Source organism: Mus caroli, unplaced genomic scaffold, assembly GCF_978045245.1.
Source record: "Mus caroli unplaced genomic scaffold, Mus_caroli_1 scaffold_10, whole genome shotgun sequence".
NCBI lineage: Eukaryota > Metazoa > Chordata > Mammalia > Rodentia > Muridae > Mus > Mus caroli.
Window position 1 is genome coordinate 106,239,812 of NW_028227265.1, and position 24,129 is coordinate 106,263,940.

The 24,129-nt window shown below is 42.7% G+C and overlaps 1 protein-coding gene across 2 annotated transcripts in view; it reads right to left on the reverse strand.

Moving 5' to 3' along the window:
* Zmat4 (zinc finger matrin-type 4) overlaps window positions 1-24,129 on the reverse strand; it is a 393,512-nt gene that overhangs the window by 122,910 nt on the left and 246,473 nt on the right. For both annotated transcript variants that reach the window (XM_021170888.3, XM_029480293.2), the window contains exon 5: window positions 9,957-10,184. In XM_021170888.3, the coding sequence (XP_021026547.1) occupies window positions 9,957-10,184 (228 nt within the window). The remainder of the gene's footprint in view (window positions 1-9,956; window positions 10,185-24,129) is intronic.

A 24,129-nucleotide genomic window follows, 5' to 3' on the forward strand; every position in this document is an offset into this window, starting at 1 on the left:
TAAACATAATAAAGATGCACCTTTGTTGACACAGTAATATTTGTCAAGTATGTGGTGCCGGAAACCTTTAAGTCATCCACTCTATTGCCATGGTTCTGACTACATGAGGGGGATGAAGGATGAAGTGTGTGGGAGCATGGGGGAGGACAATCATGTAGGAATCCCTCAGCAAGCTATGGATCTACACACTGTGGATGATCTAAAGGGGAAGTGGTTTTTACTGTCACCACTGTGAGGCTGGGTTAAATGGAGTCATATTGTTAGTTCCAAGTGCCATGAAAGCAGCAGTGTGGCAGGGCAGGCTAAGGATCTAGGGCAGTGCTTCCTAATGTGACCCTTTTGGGGACTGAATAACTCTTTCATAGGGGTCGCCTAAGACCATTGGAAAACATAACAGAGGCAAAATCACAGTTATAAGGAGGTAATGAACATAACTTTATAGAGGGGGTCACTTCAACATGAGAACTGCAGGCATTAAAGTGTTGTAGCATTAGAAAGGTGATAACCACTGTCCTAGGGCTAGGACAATAGCTCAGAGGCAGACTGCTTGCTTCTGACTTGCATCTCTTGAGTGAGACCCTGGGTTCTGTCCTTAGTCTTGGAAAACTATGAACATTGATCACGAACCAACTTGTCCACCTATTCCTGTCGAATTTCCATGTGTGTTAGTAGTTTCGGGTTACTGTTAGAAATATCTGAGTTAATCCATGTATAAAAGGAAAGACTCTTGGATGAGTTACTTCATGACCCAATAGACCACTGCTAAGGACCTTTTTAGCAGTTTATTGTGGCTGAGTAAAATGGTGTCATGGCTAGGAAACAAAAGAAAGGGAGGGGATGGGATGGGGGAGAAGAAAAAAAAACCCTCCATTGAAGATACATCTCAGTTACCCAGAGACCTGCTAGGCTCTACCACTTAAAGAATTCTGCCATTTCCCAATAGTGTCATGTTGGGAACCATCTTCAACACATGGGGACCTTTGGGGGAAATTTTGGAAACAAAAGTATTTCAAGGTTCTTCTAATTTGTTCTCTTTACTGCTAACCCCAAGCACCCCAGACTGACTTCATTTAGCTCAGGTTGCCATTATTTCTTACTGGAAATCCCAATGAGGCTAAAGATCTTCTAACACACATCTCTGCCTGTAGTTTCTCTCCCTTCTACTAGCCCCAGGCTGTATACTGTAGAGAGTCATTGAAAAGAAACAGGTATTGACATGTGATTTCCTGCTGATATCCAGACTCAAGATGGGGTTTCATTATCTGTAGAAATAAATAGAGGTGTCCCCTGTCACTGTTACCTGAGTCCTCTTGGCTCTATATCCTGCTCCTAGCACTGTCAAACATAACTGTAAGGCTCAGCCATTCCACAAGTCCCACATCTGACTTCTACAAAGCTGGTCCTCTGCCCATCAGACTTCTACAGTTTTGGCTCATCACCTCATGCTGTTTCCTAACATTAGCACATCTCAGCCATCCTTCTAAGCTTGCCTGATGCCCCTGTATCTCAAAGCCTCATACTCATATACTTTTTTTTTTTGCAACTCTATTCCCACTACTGTTCTTCTCTCACTTTTTTTTTTTTTTAATTTGGCTCTCTTACTAACTCAGCCAGAGGAGAGTTTTGGACCAGTCATCCCCCACTCTGAGATAAAAGCCATGAGATAACTATCAGGTCCAATTCTCCAATAAAGGAAACTGTCCCAACAACAGTAGCGCATGGCTGCCTAGCACTGTTACACCTTCTCCATGATGTATTCGCCCTCACTGTTTAGGGAGTTCTGATTTCGGACCCAGAGCCACTAGCCTCAGCTGGCACTAATAAAGAAATTCCAGCCGGTTGGTGTTCCCTTCCAATACCAAATGAGTTTCAAGGTCTTTGCCTTTTAGTCCTGTCAATCACAGATGAGTGCTGGATCTCTAACGGAAATGCTGGTTCACCTACAAATCTGCTACTTGGCAACATAGCCTTGAACAAAGGAAGCAGGGGAGGGTTGTATTCATGGGGGTGGTAAGAGCAGAGCTACTGTTTCACAGAGTGAACAAGCAGTCAAGGACAGAGAGGAGCCCATCTCTTAAGTAAACAGGAAGTGCAATACTCGGATCCATATGCAATGCTATGTAAACACCTACCTTGCTCATGGAGAAAGTAGAGTCCCTTTATCATGACCTATGATGACAGACTGAACATGGCCATCAGCTCTGCACATTCTGCTTGCTGTCAGCACTGAACCATGCCTCATTTTTTTCTCCATGGATGACCTGATGGTCCAGCTGGGGCTCTCTGTCTGAGACAAGCCATTGCCTCATATCCAGCTGTTTCTCTGACCTTTCAGATGGAGCTCAAGAGCTTCAGCAATCCTGCAAGGCTATTTGCTAACTTGTTGTAGGAAAGTCACCTCCTATCTTATTCTCTTGCTATTCTTTCCTATCCCTTTAGCAATTAGCCTGTCACCTGGTGAATCAGGAATTTTCTCTGATCATGCAGTATCTTTGGCCTCTTGTGTCTGGCTTGTGGTAGAAGATAAGAAAATGCCAGGAGGTGGTGGTGAATAAGGGAATGAATGGATAAGTAAATAGAGATGAAACAAAGAGGTAACATACAATATAATCCTGCTCCTAAAGTATCATCTCTAGTCACCTCATCAGATATTCTGTTCCCGTCAATCAGATGGAGGGAGACAGGTGAATCCTAACCAGACTGCAAACTCCAACTAAGCAGTCATCAGTGCACTGGAATGCCTTTTGCAGAAGTCAGTGCTCCAACTGTTCTGATCTATGGTGTTGGATGTAAAGTGGACTGATGCTTTCTGCTAGTCTTTAAAAGGTTGAGGTTAGTCCCCACATGGACTTAAAGGTGAGGTTCCTCAAACGTCTGGAGATACTCAAAGAAAGACTAGAGACTTGTCACTGACCGCCAGTCATGAGAGGAGACCATCTTTTCTTTCTTCATTTGTTCAGTTTTATACATTTAAATGCCATTGTTTCCTTAGTATATAGCCATATATATTTTAGCAATGACCTCTGTTTGAGTACCATGATCAAAGACCAATTTCTATTACCCCTAAATTCCTTCTTGGTGCTATATTGTAGTTACCACTGGCTTCCAAACCCCAGTGAGTGACTTGCAAACACTAATCTACTTCCCAGGGTAAAATGAGCAATTTCTATCCTTAAGCCCATCCTAGTTATGGTCGACAGCAACCTGGAGCGCATCTCTGCTACAGTATCAGGAAAAACAACAAGCCAAATCACTCCCAAATCCATCTATGGTGAATGTGGAAGATAGTTTTAAGGCACTGAGCTTTGAGACGATGTTACCTGATCTTGCTGTCCTGAGCATTATTTCATTCATTTCCCCAGAGTACCCTAACCCTCCTTGGTCTTGGAGATCTATTGTCCAGATGTCTGAGTACAGATACTTTTGGTAACAAAACACATAGAAGCAGCAAAGTGTAGATGTGCTAAGCAAACCACCTCCTGGGATGCTGACAAAGGCCAGGCCAAGATGAAGCAGAGCCAAGTCACAATATGACCTCACAGCAGAAAGAATTGAGAATGTGAAAAATCTCTCATTCCCATATTCCACTTACTTTGAGGTAAACCTGTTTCTTCTAACTCACACCCCATTTTTATGATGTGAAATACTACATACATCCTTGCCTCCCCTTGAGATCAATCCCCATTACAGTCAAACGAGATAGTAGATGTGATTATAGAAGGAGCTAGAATGTAACATTCCATCAGAACTGTCCCTCTCAAGCCCCACGCCTCCATGAAGAGGTTTAAAATATATTTTAAAATATCTTTTTTTAAAAAAAGTTTAAAATTATCTTTAATCGTCTTTTACAGTCCAGTCATTATCTCCCTCCCAGTCAGTCCACCCTCCAATATTTCCTCATTCCATTCCTCCTCCCCTGTCTCCAAAAGGATATCCCTACCCAGCCCCACAAGTTTAACCTCAACTTTCTAAACCGACAAGTGAATTGTTCATGGTTCTAGTACAGCAGTTCAATAGGTGCTGAGCCTCTGAGATGGGTGCACCTGCAATAGGAGATGCTGAGTCACAGAGATGGGTGCACCCGCAATAGGAGATGCTGAGTCACAGAGATGTGTGCACCTGCAATAGGAGATGCTGAGTCACAGAGATGGGTGCACCTGCAATAGGAGTTGCTGAGTCACAGAGATGTGTGCACTTGCAATAGAGATGCTGAGTCACAGAGATGGGTGCACCTGCAATAGGAGATGCTGAGTCACAGAGATGTGTGCACCTGCAATAGGAGATGCTGAGTCACAGAGATGTGTGCACCTGCAATAGGAGATGCTGAATCAGGGACATGGGTGTACCTGCAATAGGAGATGCTGAGTCATGGGGATGGATACACCTGCAAGCAGGAGGTGCTGAGCCACAGAGATGGCTACACCTGCAGAAGAAGGTGCTGAGTCAGGGAGATGAGTGCATCTGCAAGCAGGAGGTGCTGACTCAGGAAGATGGGAACACTTGTGGTAAGGGAACCTCGACCTATACCTTTAGTAACAGGCCAGAGGAAAACAAGCTGTTTAAAGCTCTATACCTGAGTCTTGAGTCTTGGTCTGTAGAAAGAAAGGGCATGTATAATTCAATGATATTTAATGTGTCTTACAGGGCTATTAATCTTTTGGTTCTTGGGAGCATTATTAAATTTTCAAATGCACTCGAAAGCTGTGTCTTCAGACAGAATTACAGCAGAAGAATCTAGAGTCCTCTAAAACAACAAATAAACCTGGGCTTTGTCTCATTCTGAAGCTTTTAAAGGAATTATTAAGGTGCATAAAATGAATATTCTATACACAAGTAGTCATGGTTTCAGAATTTACATCGCCACTATTTCTAAATAGGAAAGTACCTTCTCTACATGTTTTATGCCAGCACAAAGAGATTAAACCGTAAAGAAAAACTCTAGAGTAGCTTCCAACCATTAAGTTTCATAATTCCATGTTCCGATAGCTGTTTTTATAGTAGGGTTCATGTTCTGGAAGAGAGATGGGTTTCCCTTGTTAAATTGTAATTCAGACGTGGAGAAGCTATCATTTGTTTTCTTGGAGCCAATAACACCAGAGTCAATACTTGACTGTACACACTAATTAATGTTTAAGCCAATCTTACTTCTAATGCTTTGTTAGTCTGTAGAAATTTTTCCTTGAAAGTTTTTACCTGTTAAATGAGGCCATAAGAGCCAGAATGGTGCGGTTGTACAGTTTCCAGTGACAACATACAAGGAACGCCCAAAACAGCACTAAGTGCACATTATTTATATTTTAATTATATGAAAATAACATCAAAATTATGTATAAGTCATAGAAATTAAGGTCAATGTAAAAAAAAGTCTCTAAATGTTATCAGCAAACACTTCAAATGAGGTTATTATATATGTACGTTGTAATAGGTTAGGCAACAGCAAATAGTCACCATGAATTGAACAAATGATGCATAAAAGGATTGCCCTGACTCTAAAACATCATTGACAGGCCTTAAAGTCACAAGACTAGAGAAAGTATTCACAGATCACATGATTCTATGCTTTGAATAATTTAATCCCCGCCACCCCCCACTGATTTGCACGTCATTTAATCTCACTCAACAGTCCAGATAGCTTCCTGCCTACAGACTGAAAAGCTGATTCTGACATTTGTACAGAATGCAAAGGAGTTAGAATAGCCACACTATCTTCAAGCTGGAGACCATGAAGTCCCTACCTTCAGGATTGTCCCAATGCTAAACAAGCAGCATAGTGTGGAAGGCCATGGGGGTCTCTGAAAAACACGCATGTGCAGAAATAAACACACAAACCATGGATTTTCCTCTTTAAAAAGGGAGTTTATTTATGTCTGGGTGTTTTGCTAGCAGCGTGGGTATGCAACATTTTCAGAGGCCAGAAGAGAGAGTTGGAGTACTTGGAACTGGAGTGTCAGAGGTTATGAGCCACCATGTGGATGCTAGAACCAAACCCAAACCCTCTGCAAGAAGAGCAAGTGCTCTTAACTGCCGAGCTATCTCTCCAGCTCAAAACGTAAAAAATAAAAATTAAAATTAAAAACCCCATATTTTCAACAAAATAATTCAAGGCAATTCAGGAATAAAAACTAAATATTTAACCAAGTTTTTGTGAATGTTGCACAATGAATGCAAATGAAATTAATTTCAACCCCCTACCTCAAACTTTGCAAAAAGTTAATTTGAGATCTACTATAATATGAGACATAATAATGAAAACTATAAGCTTCTAGGAAAAAAATGGACAAGAACATCTTAGGTCACAGGTGTAAACAAGGATTATGTGAGTGGTTATGTTCATGTGTGTGGTGCATGTGGGGGGTCAGAAGAGTGGGGCTGACCAGGAATATGCAGACATTTCTCAGGAGATAAAGAAGCCCCATATGATCACAGGAATATGAATTATTCAAGTACTTGCACTGTCAAAACTCAGAAAAGCATTAACACTTTAGTATCTGCACATTTAGCTGTATATAAAAATATACATCATTTTTTAAAAAGGTTTATTTATTTATTATATGTAAGTACACTGTAGCTGTCTTCAGACACTCCAGAAGAGGGTGCCAGATCTCGTTGTGGATGGTTGTGAGCCACCATGTGGTTGCTGGGATTTGAACTCTGGACCTTTGGAAGAGCAGTCGGGTGCTCTTACCCACTGAGCCATCTCACCAGCCCTACATAATTTTTTAAATTAGAAGAATCATAAAGAATGTATTATGAAAATTATTCAATCAAGGACCTTGTATAAATGAGGAGTGGAGAATTGTGGGCCAGCTCTTTTTGGTTTATTTTTGGTTTTGTTTGACATTTTCTTGTTATTCATTCAGCAATTATTGAGCAACTATTATTTCTTCCCATAAGCTAGATGCTTTGAACTTGCACATCCATAAGAAGAACTGACAAGAGAGCCAGATTTCAAGTTGCTAACAAGCTATAAGAAGAATAGGAAGAAATAATTTTTAAAAAAGAAAGAGAGGAAGAAAGGGAGAAAGGAAGGAAGGCAAGCCATAACGATGGCATTTAAAACCATGAGGAACAGGCGATGAGAGGAAAAGGCAAGACTGCCAGCATCCTCCATCTTCCTGGAGCCGTGTGTGTGTGTGTGTGTGTGTGTGTGTGTGTGTGTGTGTGTGTGTGAGAGAGAGAGAGAGAGAGAGAGAGAGAGAGAGAGAGAGAGAGAGAGAGAGAGAGAGCCTATCTGCCCTAGCACCCTCTTTAGCTGACCTCAAACCTCACAATGATCCACTTGCTTTTGCTTCCCAAGTGCTAGAATTAAAGACATGTTCCACCACCACCCCATACCTTTTTTTTTTTAAGTTAGGACATGTCTGTACTTCCAATGCATTTTTGCCTTATTAATTAATCATGATTTATGGTTATGTCAAAAATAGTATGTATATGTGCATCTTTTAAAGACTGACAATTTCCCAAGGTTGCTTTATTCCTCCATGGTCTGCAGTATGGAACATTTGCATAAATATATATCAAAGCATCAACTGGCATGACTGAAAAGGTGGATCCAAGGACAGTGTTCCTTATGCTAGTGAGTCACAGTCAGATAGCGGTACCAAGTCAAAGAGCATCCTTTTGTCTTCCATACTAAAAACAAGCCACTCTAGTGCAAGAGAATCCGCTGCCCAAGTCATTAAGATGTAGTTGCACATAAAAGATGCAGTGTAGATAATTCAAACTAGACAAGAAGAATGTACTATGGGAATAATTCTTCTTCGTGTCATGGTATCTGGCACAGACAATAAATATATTCTCATTTTTCTCTTTCAGTGCCCTGCTATGAAGGAGCCAGAAGAGCCGACTTGTTAACTGCCACTAATAGCAGCTTTGTGGAATGGCCCTCAGCTATGGGGAGACATCTCTGTCTCATTCTTCCTCTCTTTCTTTTTTAAAAATTATTTCTTCCTATTCTTCTTATAGCTTGTTAGCAACTTGAAATCTGGCTCTCTTGTCAGTTCTTCTTATGGATGTGCAAGTTCAAAGCATCTAGCTTATGGGAAGAAATAATAGTTGCTCAATAATTGCTGAATGAATAACAAGAAAATGTCAAACAAAACCAAAAATAAACCAAAAAGAGCTGGCCCACAATTCTCCACTCCTCATTTATACAAGGTCCCTGATTGAATAATTTTCATAATACATTCTTTATGATTCTTCTAATTTAAAAACAGAGAAAGATGTTAACACCAGAAACTCCAACAAAATGCAGCAGTGCCATTGACTGAAACCTTCTACAATATGAAGTTAGCTGATAGACTGCACAGTAAGGATGGACACAGGTTTTTCTGTAACCAGAAACGGCACAAGAAATTAAGCAAAGTACTTGTGTGTGTTTGTTCTTAGTCACTGTTCAACCATTAAGGAAGAATCAGTCTCAACCACAGCTTGGCAGGTGCATCCTGGGCCCTGGAACTTAAATCCACACCACAGGCTGTGAATCTTCCAGGGGGTGCATGGAGCCCTGTTCCCTGCTTATGTGTCCTGCTTCTTGGCACACACATGATTTTGCTCATATAGCCTTCTTGCTAGCTCATACATCTGGCTCCAACTCAAGTCCATTTCCTCAGCAAAGCCTTCCTCAATGACCTTAGCTCATATCACATTGTGACCTTTGATCCCACTTCTGTGATTAAGAGTCACCTAAAGCCATTTACTGCCCGAAGCATCCCACTTCAGGGTCTAATACCAGCTTGGGGCACTAAAAGCATTAGTTCTTCTTGCAGAACCCAATGGAATGCAGGTTGCCTTCTCAAGACTGGTTGTAAATTTGGTACTTTACAGCTCACAAGTGTTATTATTGCTGGTCTCCTGTCCAGCTTGTAAAACCACATCTGAAACACAATCTATCAGGCTGAGAAACATGAGATCAACAGTACTTTACACGGCATCTTTTTTTCTGAGCAAAACATCATATATAGTATGAAATTTTGTTCTGTTTCTACACTACCTATATCAGGCAGATAAAGTATTATGTAATCAAAAAATGCTCAAATGATCATTGAGGGTAAAATATCTCACTGAGTCCCCTAAATTGGTTATGGCCACTAAGGTACCCACAGCACTCCTTGCTACCCTATACTATCCAAGCCTCTGCTATAGCATCAATAACAACCAAGCCACATGAACTTCAAATGCTTTCCAGCAGTCTAGAGACCTGGGGGCAGGAGGCAGGCAGTGGCTGTAGTGGGCCACATGGCACACCATTGCTTTATTTGTCTGGATGCAGAATAGCACACAAGCTTACATAAGGCACCACTGCTGACCTTCAGCTTCTCTTCTGCTCATCTCCAAAAGCTCTCACCAGAGAAGGGATTAAACGCAAACAGAAAGAAAGCCATGGTTCATAGATGCCCACCTTTGATCTGAAAGGGAGTCAATACAAATATGGAAACAGAGATGGTCTTAAAAGTCAAGCTAAAGCCAGCCACTGCTCATGTCCTTTCATATCCATTCCTTCGAGAGAGTCCCATCTGATGTTTTGTAAAATGCGGTATGATGAGGCAGAAGGGGGTGCCTTAGCCAGCCCATGCCATACGATGGTACCTTACCTTAGTGGGTACCAGCCATATGACGAGTCTAATATAAAATGAAGATAAATTTATTGGGGGAAGGGGGAGGGAGAGGAAGAGGGAGAGGGAGAGGGAGAGGCTAGAGTGCCAGTCCTTTTATATCAAGCCAGGGTCCTACCTAGCTGTTGCTAGGTAACTGTTGGGCAGAGCCTAGAAGAAATGCTAACATGCTGACACCATCCTTAAGAGTTAATGCACTAACAATCATTATTCTGCTATGGAAAAAACAAAAAACAAAAAACAAAAAGAAAAAACAACAACAACAACAACAAAAAAAAAAAAAAACGCAAGGCTTTTGCCAAAAGCCTGGTTTGGGACAAACAATTAAGGGACTTCTCTTACCTCTCAGTTCCCCCAGATCCAGAGATGTTCCAAGCTGCTCTAGCAAGGCAACGCGGGCTGCGTTCTTTTTGTGTTTCTTGCCTTCATAATGCTGCTGGGCCATCAGAGGATTGTTAAACCAGGCTGCACAGAGACCACAGTACCTGTCTGAGTCTCTTCTTTGATAGGGAGATGCGACCACGGGGGCCGTATCCACTCGAGGAGCCTTAAGTGAGCTCAGAGGAGCGGCTGTGGGAGAAAGCAACAGCGAGTCAGGACCGGATGCTTCCATTCAGGATGGAGGAATCAGCTCAGTGGCCCATGCTCAGCATGGCACGGGTTTTGTCAAGACTAGGAAATTACCTTTGCCAACGATCATTTTTAATTGGGTACAAACAAGAGGCTCCAAACTAAAGTGCGGAGATCAAAGATGGTGTGGTTTCATGTCAACATGCTCAAGGGATGGTCCCTTTGTGAAAAAAAGTTTTAAATTAAAATCTTGAAAGACTTTTCTTCTTCTGTCGGTCACCTTGAAGCACAACCGGGAATAAATGGCCCTCAATGGGTCAGCTGGTGCTAAAGTGGAAAGAGCCAATAAAGAGAGTCATTGGCGAGCTGACCTGCATGCTACAAACTGGGGAAGCCATGCTAAATGTGTCAGCTTTTTATTGGTATAGGCTATTTCAGACCATACCTGCTAACACTGACTTTGAAAGTACAATTTCTCTCCCAGAAAGACCAGACGAGGCACTCCTCGGAGCAGATGTTGCTTTATCTAAGCTGAAAGGGCACATATCACTATTTTGAGATTGTACTCCCAGCTATTAATTTAACACATCCCATTGTGAACTTACAGTTATTTCTAGCCTAGGGAAAGAATAGAATTGAACTTGAAGGAGTTTACTAATGGAAAGTAAAAATAACTTCTGTATGCTTTCAACATACAAAATGCCTCTCTCCTTACAATGAGTGTGCCTGGAGTTACTGTCCTATTTCTCAGATGATTGACTTCAAAGACAGCAAGGGGAATGGTTTAAAGGTGAGAGACGGAGTTATGCATGGTACACAACCACATATTTAAGCTTAAAGGCCAACAACATTCCTTCTGAGACCCCCACCCCCGCCCCAAGAACCCCTTTCAGGCTTCGCAAACACAGGGGCTAAAGATCTTTATAAAACCTCTTTTATTTATAAAGGATTGCCCTAAAATCATAGGAAGAAAATGTTTCAATCCAAATTATTTTGGAGGAAGAAACTTGTAGTCAGTCTCGATGGCTCATTAGTCATAAGCAATTTAACAGCATCTTTCCACATGTCCCTGGTCTCCATGACAAGGATTTGCAGCTGACAAAATCATGACAATTAGGGTATTCTTCCGAGGGAAAGTAACAGCTTGGGACATCAAAGACAAGTTAAAGAACTAATTAATCAATTTCTCAAGCTTCCAAAGTTTTACGGGGGCTCCTTTCATGTTCGAGTTAAACGACTGGTACACAAGTGCACACTAGCTATATGACAGTTTTATCTAAGCCCTGTGGATGGTGACAGTGTCTCAGGCGATCTCCCTTTAATCCTGAGTGTTCCTCATAGTTGTAGCTAAGATTAAACTAAATGGGCCTACGTGTGGAGGGGCTCTGATACATTTAATGTTTTTTAAAAGCCTCCCGGCTGAATTTGGCCAGCCAGAACCATACAGAAATGAAGCTCAAACGTGGGCCATATGTCTCAGCTGCCATCTGCTATCGTTCCGTCATGACTTAGCAACACTAATGAAAGCCACAAATAATGCAGTCGACCTGTCGAAGGGAAGGAGCCCGTCTCCTATCTCAAAGAAATTGCACCTTGCTTCTAAAGTTTCCTACATCCTTATCAGTTTCTGAAGACACGCAGCTACAAGGCAATGGGAAACACATCACTCACAGTCCAAAGAGAGTGGACTTCTGAAGGAGGATTGTTCTTCTTGACACCGAATGCTAAAAGGGATTTCTTGGTCACTTTTGCTACTTGATACCTGATATTCTACATCCGGGCAGGAACAGCACATGCAAGAATCTCTCAGATAGATAAGCATTCTGGCAAACAGAAAAGCTATTGGCTCTTCTGTTTGTGTTGTAGCTTTGCTCTCCCGAATTCCACCTTCTTACCGTATAACCCTCTCCATCCACCCATCCACCCATCCAACCATCTCCCCATCTCAAGCCAGTTCTCAATCCCGTGAAGGTAAACAAAGGCTGCAACAGGGAAACAGCCTGGAATCAGAATTAGATCCTGTCCAGGGCTTCAGCTCCACTGAGCGGTGAGTGCTTCCTGATTCCCGACACCTTTGGTTGCCATGAAGTTACACCTCAGGGTCACCAACTCTTCTTAAGCTGGCATATTTATGGTTACAGGCTCACTGGGTGGCAATGAGCAGGCTGCAGAAATGCTTGCTTATTTACGGCTTTGACTCCATGCCAAATATAGAAATTTGTATAGGAGGAGCACAGTCTCTCAGTTTTAATAAAATCTGTGTGTGCATGGATCGGAACACGATGCTTGGTGTACCATCCTCACCAAATAAGTACAAAGAGGAACAATGATCGGCTTTGATTGCAAAGCACCTGTTAGGCAACATGTAATTTTACATTACTTTCATATTTTACAAATTCCACCTGTAAGAAAATATCCAGAAGCCGGGCGTGGTGGCGCACGCCTTTAATCCCAGCACTTGGGAGGCAGAGGCAGGCGGATTTCTGAGTTCGAGGTCAGCCTGGTCTACAAGGTGAGTGCCAGGACAGCCAAGGCTACACAGAGAAACCCTGTCTTGAAAAACCAAAAAAAAAAAAAAGAAAATATCCAGTACTGACCTCACCTACCCTTTTCAAATTTAAACCCGGGAGAGTTAGCTACTCAAAACTAGTGGCTGTATTGTTTTGCTTTGTTTTTAACATTAGATTTTGTTTACATCTCTATGTCCAGACTATGTTCCAACCAAACACAGAGACTATGCAGGGATAAGAATCAAGTCCACGGGTGTTCTCACACAGCCCCTCACTCTAACCTGGGTTTCTCATGCTCATCCAATGCTGAGAACCACAGGCCTAAATAGTGCCATATTTTCATTAAAAATTACCATAAAATAGCAGTGGTGGTACATGCCTTTAATCCCAGCACTCTAGAGGTAGAGGCAGGAAGACCCTAAGCCTAAACCTAAGCCTCAGCCTCAGCGCCTCAGCCTCTCAGCCTCTCAGCCTCTCAGCCTCTCAGCCTCTCAGCCTCTCAGCCTCTCAGCCTCTCAGCCTCTCAGCCTCTCAGCCTCTCAGCCTCTCAGCCTCTGAGGAGGAACTGAGTTCTGGATGTACTTCCCGCAGCTCAGTTTGAGGCCAGCCTAATCTATGGAGAGAGTTCCAGAACAGCAGGGCTAGGGCCACAGAGAAAAGCCCTGTCTCAAAAAAAAAGAACAACAAAAACAAACAAACAAACAAACAAACAAACACAAAAAACAAAAAACCCAAAAACCAACCAACCAACCAAACAAACAAACAAACAAAAAAAAACAACCTATAAATAAAGCTCTCTTAGATCTCCGAGCAAAGGACAGGCCCACAGTGTATACAACAGCAGCAAAGCTGGCTCTTCTCTTAGCAGTAGGAAAACTGTCACATCTATTTTAGCATCTTATAAAAACACGGCTTTCAAAAAAGTAGCTAATATTATCTATTAATACTACTAAAGTTAAATAGCAATTTTGATTGTTTTCTCAACAAGACCCTTTGGGAGTTGGGGAGTTGTTGCTATGGCCTGCCATCAACTGACTCAGCAGTGGGCATGTGGCTCCTAGCTGTATCCTTCCTGTAGCTACACTGTTCTACAGGATGCTCCTTGGTTTATGGACTGAATGAGGCCCTGACAACCTGAGAAGGAGCCAATTCCCCTTCCTCTAAACTGACAGCTGCTTCCTAACTATACCTACCATTCACTTGGCAATTCTTAAAACCACGTGCAATCTTAGTCATATAAGTGTGTGTTTGTGTGGATGTGTGTAAGGGAAATGAGATGATAAACTTTCACGGATACATTTTTATTCACTCCCTTCTCCAGTATATAGGCACAATCCCTCATTGCAATTCAAAAACATTTTTTGAAAGAACTAGGAATAATCAAATTTCTCCATGACTCATTTAGTATGAGCACTTGACCTGAAGTCATGCAATAGTATTTATAGGCTATATACCAGCTAGTGTGAAGCATACTGCAACAGAATTTTTAATTAACTCTTCCCAGGTTCACACACTCAAGACATGTGATGCATGTATCAACATGGTATTGCCTAGCTTTTATGGCCAATTTGATGCAAACTACAGAGAAGAACCCCCTTTGAGAAATCGCCTCCAACAGACTGGGCTGTGGACATGTCTGTGGGGAATTTTGTAAATTGTTAATTGATACTGGAGGGTCTGGTCCACTAAGGGTAGCGCCAATCCCTAGGCAGGTGTACTCGGGTTGTGTAAAAGCTAGCTGAGCAAGCTATGGAGAGGAAGGCAGTGATTAGTGCTAATCCTTGGTTTCTGCTTAAAGCTCTTGTCTTAGACTTCCTCAATGAAGACTGGTGATCTGTGAGCTGAAATAAATCCCTTTCCTCATCAAGTGGCTTTTAGCCATGGTGTTTATGAGCACAATCAAAAGCAAACTGGCACAGTATACATACACATACACATACACACACACACATACATATACATACATATATATCCCTGAATTTTTTTCATTTTCAAAATGTTTTCAGCCTAAATGCTTTGAGTAAAAAGTCATGGATCTGAAGCCAATGAACAATAACCCAAGCAGAGTCCAGTTTCTCTAGGAATTAAGCCCTCAGACTTGTCTTAGAAGACTCACATCCCCAGCCTTAAACACATTTCAGATCCTTCAGCAAGCCTTGAACATAGCTGTCAGGGAACAACAGCATCTCAACAGAGGGTTCCTAGGTGAGTTGTCTTGAAGAGTAACCTGGAATCATAATGCACCTTTGACCCCTGTCTGTGTCTTCTGACAAAACCACCAGCTGATTTGAGGATGAAAATGTTTTCAGTGCCTGCACTGCTGTCAAAATACTGCTTTAGTCCACAAGAAGAAACTCTGCTTGCAACCCTACTCTGCATGAGAGGTGACCAGTTAGTATTGTATACTATGTATTTTTCATTGAATAAAGAAACAACTAACCACTTAGTAAGTAAATGGTCAACACTATAAGCAAGTAAATTTAGATGGAAGCAAAAATTTCCTTTTTCTTCATAATTATGCCACAAAGGGTTTAGGAAACGTGGGTTATGATAGCCAAGGGGTGGCAAGCCGTTGCAGGGACTTATACCTAAGCAGGGGGTGGGAGCAAGCAGCTTGCCAAAGTAAGGATTTACACCCAAGGTTTCCTTTTGCTTTAAGAAATACTAAATTAGGCAAGTTGAAAGTCACTATTTTCTAATCATCATCATTTTGTAGAATGGCCTATTTTTCAAAGACTATAAACAGTGCACATTGTTCTAGAAACTTCACTTTCAAGTGGGAAGTTAATTGATATTGTATCTACCTGAGAGTACAGACAGCGTCTCTGCCTTCTGTCATGGTATGGTGATTGTCACTTCTACTGATGTATTTGGTTGGATTAAGAAATGACTCAGGGTCCTTTCAGCAAAATCTTGCTGGCGTATGCAATAGTGTCTGAGTTTGGTGGCTGATTATGGGATGGATTCCCCGGTGGGGCAATCTCTTGATGGTCCATCCTTTCGTCTCAGCTCCAAACTTTGTAACTCCTTCCAGGGGTGTTTTGTTCCCAATTCTAAGAAGGGGCGAAGTGTTCACACGTTGGTCTTCTTTCTTCCTGAGTTTCATGTGTTTTGCAAATTGTATCTTGGCAAATACAGAAGTGGATGCTCACAGTCAGCTATTGGATGGAACACAGGGCCTCCAGTGGAGGAGCTAGAGAAAGCACCCAAGGAGTTGAAGGGGTCTGCAACCCTATAGGTGGAACAGCAATATGAACTAACCAGTACCCCAGAGCTCGTGTCTCTAGCTGCATATGTAGCAGAAGTTGGCCTAGTCAGCCATCATTGGGAAGAGAGGCCCCTTGGTCTTGCAAACTTTATATGCCCCAGTACAGGGGAACGCCAGGGCCAAGAAGTGGGAGTGGATAGGTAGGGGAGCAGGGCGGGGGAAGGGTATAGGGTACTTTTGGGATAGCATTTGAGATGTAAATAAAGAAACTATCTAATAAAAAATTTTTAAAAATTAAAAAAACAAAAGAAAACAATTCCTCTTCTTAAGTCAGACATTTTAGTCAAAAAGTGACTAATAAAGTACTGATTATCCTAAAATGGCTGATACTGGGAGGTTTTCCAGATATGGAACTTTCAGAGCTGAAACAGGAAAACCTGCTGGGTCCACCCCTACCTTCTGAAGAGAAAGCTGCCTTCATGTCACATTAGCAAAAGAAAAATCTGTGAGAAGTTTAGGGGCCAGGTTTTCCAAGGAAGCCAACAAAATGTTCTACCAGATCATCAAGTGGCACCACAAGATGGTAGCTGAGAAAGCAAGGGGTCATTACTGACTTCCATCACCAGATCCCAGAGAGGGGCTCTTTTTTTTTTTATTAGGTATTTTCCTCATTTACATTTCCAATGCTATCCCAAAAGTCCCCCATACCCTCCCTCCTACTCCCCTACCCACTCACTCCCACTTTTTGGCCCTGGCGTTCCCCTGTACTGGGGCATATAAAGTTTGCAAGTCTCTCTCTTCTGTCTTACCTTCCTCCCTGGCAATCTTCCTCACTCTGTCAGCCTTCTTCCTCTTATCATCCCTCCTTTCCCTCTTGACCTTCCTCTCTGTGTTTGTCCCTCTCACTCTCTCTGAATATCCATCATTAATAATACCACCTCCCTCCTTCTCCTTTTCACGGCCCCACTGTTTCGCAGTATTCTCTAAATATTGAGGTAAGAAAGCATAGGTGGCTCTGACACAGAGCTCGTGCCGTGGAGGCGTAGCCAGGGACCTTAAAGTATGTGGCTTTCTTGCCTTGACATTCTTATCTGCAATGCTAATCCTTCCAACTTATGTTAGCCCTTTTACTTTCTTAGTGCACCTGCCCCAGATTCCTGATTGGCCATTGGTACAATTTGGCATTCATGGGATGAACCACTTAGCCTAGGGCACTCTAGTAAGAAGTAGCATAGGAAACAGCCAAGTTCAGAGATCCTGCTGTGAGACCAGCTTCACAGTTTGGATGGCAACTGGTTTCCAGTGGTGCCTGGGGACCAATAGGCCAAATGAGTCATCACATCGAGCCCAAATGCACTTCTCAGGCGTCAGCATCTTCTGTCAATGGGCATTATTTGAAATTGTGCATTTTTCCCTTAAAAGAACTTCATTCCCAGGGCTTATGATGGACTGTCTTTCTTCTTTCTTATCTTAATTCAGATTAATGACAATAGTAATTCTTCAGCAATTGTCACTTTCTCTCCCAAATACGTAGATAGCACATCTGAGTGGATCATTAAGTGCTGCTGCAGACCCATCTGCCAGTGTAAATCACTCCATCACCAAGCTATTCTGAGCCTCTGCAGGCTCCTGCCTCAACTCCGTGCCACCATTCGAGGACCCACTTCTACTCAGATGTGCAGACTTCATCTCATGTTATGTACATGAGATGAAGGAAGGAAGGGAGGGAAGGAGGAAGAGAGAGAGGGAGGAAGGGACAGAGGGAGGGAGGGAGAAAAGGAGGGAAAGAGGAAGGGAAAGGAGAGAAGGAGGGAGGAAGGGAGGGACAGAGGGAGGGAGGGAGGGAAGGAAGGAAGACACTATGGACTTTTGGTCACATTTACTTGGTGTGGGTATGTTTTAATAAATATCATCTGAAATTTCAATACAACAGTCACAGAAGCTAACAAAGAAGGCATACTCGTCATAGGCGATGTAGGTATCCATATTCTGAAATACCATATAGCAATAGGAGATAAAACAGTATGAGCATGTTTTAAGAAAGTAGGAGGTGACCTACAGAGATGCTCAGGACAGAACATAAAGTAACTGGTTTGTACTGTGCACAGGGTATGAACGCAAATCACACATGAAATGATAAGTCCACACTCGGAACATAAAACTATGTACAGATACTGTAAGGGTACAAATCAGAATCTTAGCAGTGCTGGGTTCTATTCCAGATTGAATGTTTTTTAATATTCATGTATATGTGCTCATTGGTGTGGAGGCAAGCATTTTTAATTTGATAATTTATGTGCAGGCTGCATTTCATGCTACCATGTTTTAGTACAAAGCCTGGGAAAGCATGACTCTGGAGAGTTGCAGCGCCACGGCCAGGTTTTAAATCTCAGAAGATTCCGTTTGCAATGATTTATTTATTCATTTATTGTTGATTTTCCTGGAAGTAAAATGGAGAAAAGGTAGCGTGCCAGAATATAATCCAAGAGGCCCTGTGTCTCCTGACTTCCCAGAAGACCTGGAGGAGAAAAGCAGTTTTTCACAGTACTTTAAAAGACCAAAAAGAGTTCCACTTGTTTAGATAAAGTTAAGTTCATCTCCTCTTCTCACGGGAGACACCCCAAAGTCAAGCCTGTTCTCCATGCTTTAAAAACAAACACAAAACAAAACAACAACAACAACAAAATGCTGCACTAAAAATTAGACACTGTAGCATGTGATGTTTCAAGCTATACACCATTGTATATTTCCCAAGAATGAGCAAAGAGGAAGATGGCTCCCCAAAACTGCATTCTGATTCAGTTGTGTGTCGACATTCTTAGCATAATCAGCCTGCTAACAGGGCTTGCCTCCTCACCCACCCGCATGCATACGTTATCAGTCTTCATTAAGACGGTAGCTGTAGATCAGTAGTTTTCATTAATACAGAATAATTCCCTCCTGTTTCAGTCACTGATTAGGATCTAAATATCTTAAGAACGCCCGTGTTCTGCAGAATCTTCATCTCTGAAAAAAATAGGCTATTACACAGAACTTTAGAGAAGATGAAAAAGCCTTTTATAACTTCCTCATACTAACAAAAATTTAGAATGTAATTTCCATAGAACAAGGGTTATTATCTGTTTGTTCACTAATCCATCTCGGGTGCTGGGTACTGGGCCTGCACATGGTAAAGCCTTGGTTAAGGGAAGAAAGAAGTCCACTCTCTATAACTTAATCTACATCCGAGAAAGAGCCACAGCTTGCTCAGGGCATCCCTTGATTTGGTAACAGTGTCTGCTGTTGAATCAGTGAACACCGCTCTCTGTAAACTCCTGTGTTTCTCTCAGAGAAGATCTCATGGCATGGTGTCTGCAGACTCTTCCTAGGGGAAATGCTTCACTCCCTCTAAGTGGCAGAAGAGTTGGTTGTGGTCACAGTTCCCAACCCCTTGGTGGAGCTGGCCTGAGAAAGTGCACAGAACTCATATAAAATCCATAAAGGATGTTAACATCTGAAGGCAGCAAAGTCTTTTGGATCCCACAGGAGCTATGAGCTCAAGGAAACCCACCCACATCTTTGCTATTAAACACCACATCCCTATTTCTGGGAACCTGAACTTTTAGATGTTACCTAGAGCTAGTCAAACTGATCAATGAGGAAGTATCAATGTTTCTTGCCAAGGTTTGTGATACTATACAGTGTCCAGTAGACAAAAGCCTTCCTTACTCAAAAAGGCTATTGGAATATAAAATCAAAAGATTACATTTTCTCTCTCATTTGATTTGTATTATAATTTCAAATGCCCAAGGAATCAAAACAAACTTTTAAAATTGTTTGGATCTAGCTGTTTGGTAAATGTATCTGAGAGGTATTTCTTTTAACCCAGGGGCATAATGGAAAAATTCTGAAGACACACACTGTAGCATAACTTCAGATACATTAAGAATTGTAACATTCTACCCATTGTACCTTGTGACAGTGTGCGATATTCTTCTGAGACCTCAGATACCCAACATTCGTGTGCTCATTGTTTCACTATTACTATATATCTTAGCACATTTAGACTATTCATTCTTCTTCCTCTTCTGCTTCCTTTTCTTCCTTTTCTTCTTCCTCTCCCTCCTCCCCTTCCTCCTCCCCTTCCTCCTCCCCTTCCTCCTCCCCTTCCTCCTCCCCTTCCTTCTTCCCTTCCTCCTCCCCTTCTCCTCCTCCTCCCCTTCCTTCTCCCCTTCCTCCTCCCCTTCCTCCTCCCCTTCTCCTCCTCCTCCCCGTCCTCATCTCCTTCCTCCTCATCATCATCTTCTTCTTTTAAGTTCAATTGAGATTGCTTACCCTCATCTTTACAGGATTTGCTTTAGGGTGCTACCTGCCATGTCTGAATGGCCAGCACCATTATTCTTGCACTTTGGAGCCATTATTGACTACATTATGGTCATTTGAACATCAGTATTGGGATACCAGGGTAGTCTACCTGATACCCATGGTGACTGCTAAGTAGCTAACAGGGATGTAGCGAATCTGACTTTGATATACTGTACCTAAGAGTGATTGACATCCTGAGCAGGACTGAGCAAGGGGAGAGATTTCATCATTCTGTTCAAAACAGTGCACAATTTAAACTTGTGAGTTGTATAAGTCCTAAATTTTTCCTGAATATTTTCAGATTCATTTTAAAAAGTGAAATCAGATATAAAGGTGAACTGTTGCTTATTGCTTGGGCAGGAATTAACTCACCACCTGTTAACTGGATACCTCTAGACAGCTCCTAACTTTAGATGTTTTACCCAGCACAGGCAAGAGGCAACACTCAAGGCCAGTTCAATGGCTTTGCTGACAGGACCTGGTCTCTTCACCACCTCCCAACACCTGCTCCCAGAAAGTGTTCTGAGCCAGAAGCATTACCTAGATCACAGAAACGAAGGTCAGAGCAGCAGGAGGACTGTGCAGCTGACACCCGCACTGGCACCAGCTGGGGATCTTTTTAATCTGTCAGCTTTCCCACTCCACCCAACCCATACCTGACACTTGAGGGGTAGGAAATAATTTACTTATCCCACAGCATCAGCTATTCAACTGGAGAACCAGCTTCCTGGATCATGTCGTATAGCCCATGAATATTTATAGAGGACTCAGAGATGAGAACAGTGATCAGTGCGAGAAGCATGTCCGACATAAAGTACCACTACTAAATCTGGAGAAAGAGAGGCAGCCTGGCAGCCTGGGGCCAGGATAAAGCAGAACATTTGGAAGTACTGGTGGGAAGGGAGCCTAGCCTTGTTCTCTGAGCAGAACTCCCACGAACACATCTGCTTTTTCACCCACACCACCTTCCCTCTACAGGAGTGGTTTTCTGGTTTCTCTCTCACTCCAGTACTGAGACTCCTCATGTATATACTCTGAAGTTAGCATTGACCTCAATACTCTGTATGGTTTACAAGTTACAAAAATGGACTCTACTTTGTATTAAAAGCACAACATTAAGTTGTGGTGGTGGTGGTGGCCCATGCTTTTAACCCCAGTATTCAGGAGGCATAGGCAAGCAGATCTCTGAGTTTGGGGCTAGCCAGATCTACAGTGTGAGTTCCAGGATACTCAGGGCTACACAGAGAAACTGTCTCAGGAAGCAAAACAAAAGAAAAGAAATTACCAAAACTACAACATTAACTATGTGTGACTTAGCTCTACAAAACGTCAAAGCAACTCTAGAATCTCATGTGACCACTTGGTGACACAGATGAACTACTGCACTCTAGGACTGGGTAGGTCTCTTCCAACATTTAAACCGAGAGCACCCACAGTGTTACAGGCTAAAATCCCCTGGTCTCTAAGAATGGGGCACCCCAGGTTTTATACTACTGCTTTTCAAACTGAGCAGTAAGGCCATTGAACAGAGGGTGTGTGTAAATTAGGAAGGAGTTTTTTTAGGCTCGGCAAGTCTCTCCACATAAATGCTGGAAAACCATCAAGTTAGTTCACTCCCCAGAGGACTACACAAAGCATACATTACCAAGTGAATTAGCCATTGTCATTAATTTCACTACAGCTTCATCAACACACATCATTACTGCTATATAGAAACGACAGAGGCTGAGTCCATGAGAATATGAACAGTTTCTATGGATGAGGCTGCATGAACCAAGGATAACCAGCGAGAGAACACAGGTAGTTCAAATCTAGTCCCTCGTGTGTGCCCCCCCCCACCAAGAACAAATGCCCCCCTGTCAGTGAGTTCATCTCAGGTCATGCCCCAACCAAGAGGTGGAGATCTGTAGTCTGCAATGTCTCGGGTAACTCATGTGCAGATTAACTTTTGAAAATTAGGATTTGGGGGACTCATTGGTTCTCTGTCGTGGCTGAGAGTTGGAATTAGCTGAGGGAGGTTCAAATGTCACTGTTCTCTGGCCTCACTGGGACTGACTGGTTCAAAATCCCCTAGAGCAAGTAGACAACAGTAGGCCGTAAAGCTTTGTAGGTGCCACTTGGGTGCCTTAAAAGCTGGCAGCAGTCCCAATAGGGGAGACTCTCCAGTATGGGCTTACCTTCAGAGCAACCTTCCCAAGCATGACGATCCATTAGTCCATATCCTTCACTCTATGCTGGCACCACATTCTATACCAAGCTGCACAGCTCATGAACTTCAATACCAGAATGGACATATTTTAACCCAATTTCCCAGTACTATTTTTATTAAAAGCCTATATGCTTTCTTCAAAAAATGATAATGCCAACAAATTCAAATCAATATAGTATTGGTAACAAAATCACACTAGATCCAAACTCATGACTTTTGTGGCTTTCCCTGTGTGGATTCCACAGCTGTCTGAAGATGCGTTTTCAGCCATGCTGGGACCCAAACCTCCTCACTGCTCATGTTCTTTCTTAGTGTCACATTGCTGTCCTATCCTGAAAGGGGCTGATTTAGGAAAGGTCAGGGCTGTGGAAGAGTGTGCCCCTGTAGCCTTGTTGTTATCACAGAAACCCGAAACTTCCACAGCAGAACAAGATACCTGATGGGAAGCTAGGAAGGGTTTGTTAGAGACAGAGAGCTGGCTAAGAAGCAAAGACAGGCGCACTCACACACATGAAGGCAGGTGCACACATACAAGCTGAAGATCTAAAACGACTTAAACGGCAGGAGAGAGGCTGAAGCACAACTTAATAATACTTGAGACACGGTGGAGATGAGGGAATTTGGCCTGTTAGCCTTCTATCTTCCAAAGCAGCCTGAGAAGGATGCAGAGTGGGCCAGGAAGAGCAGGCTTTTAGAAGAGAGGTACTTAATGACCCCTGATGCTAAGGCATGCAGACTGCAGTTGGTAACTAAAGCAGGGAGAAGACTTTAGCATTGTTATTTCCAGTGGGACAGGGGAAGGCCACTGCGGCAGAGAGCAGGCTGTGGGCGGCAAATGAAATGGAATCTCTCTGGAAACAGGTGCATGAGATGGGATTTTGTGAATTTGTTCTATCTCTGGATATGGCATAAACACTTTGAAAAGCAAAATTCTGTTTTTGTCATTGTTGGTTATTTTACTTATTTACATTTCAAATATTATCCCCCTTCCTGGTTCCCCCACACATGAAACCCTATCCCATCTCCCTCCCCCTGATTCTATGAGGGTGCTCCTCGACACATCTACCCACTCCCACCTCAGCACCCTAGCATTCTGCTACACTGGGGTATGGAGCCTCCACAGGACCACTGATGCCAGATAAGGCCATCCTCGGCTACATGTGCATCTGGAGCCATGGGTCCCTGTACGTATACTCTTTGGTTGGTGTTTTAGTCCCTGGGAGCACAGGGGGAGGGGGGCTGGTTGGTTGATATTCTTGTTCTTCCTATGAGATTGCAAACCCCTTCAGCTCCTTCAGTCCTTCCCCTAACTCCTCTATTGCGGACCCCACACTCACTCTGATGGTTGTCTACAAGCATCCACATCTGTATTTGTCAGGCTCTGGCAGAGTCTCTCAGGGGACAGCTATGCCAGGCTCCTGTCGGCAATCACTTCAATATCAAGGTTCACAAAATGTGTGAATTAATCTCCCCCTTTGTATTTAAAAAATTGTAGTAAATGCTTTTCCACCTAGAGTTAGCTTCCCCCAATACCCTCTATGCATTAGATTTACTGACTGGCAGAGAAAAGTCAGAGCTCAGCCACTATGCTGTCTGAAAGCAAAATACGGGGGCTAATGATTAGCAGTTTGTATTCATCAAGGTAGGATCACTAGAAGAACCAAGGAGTGGGCC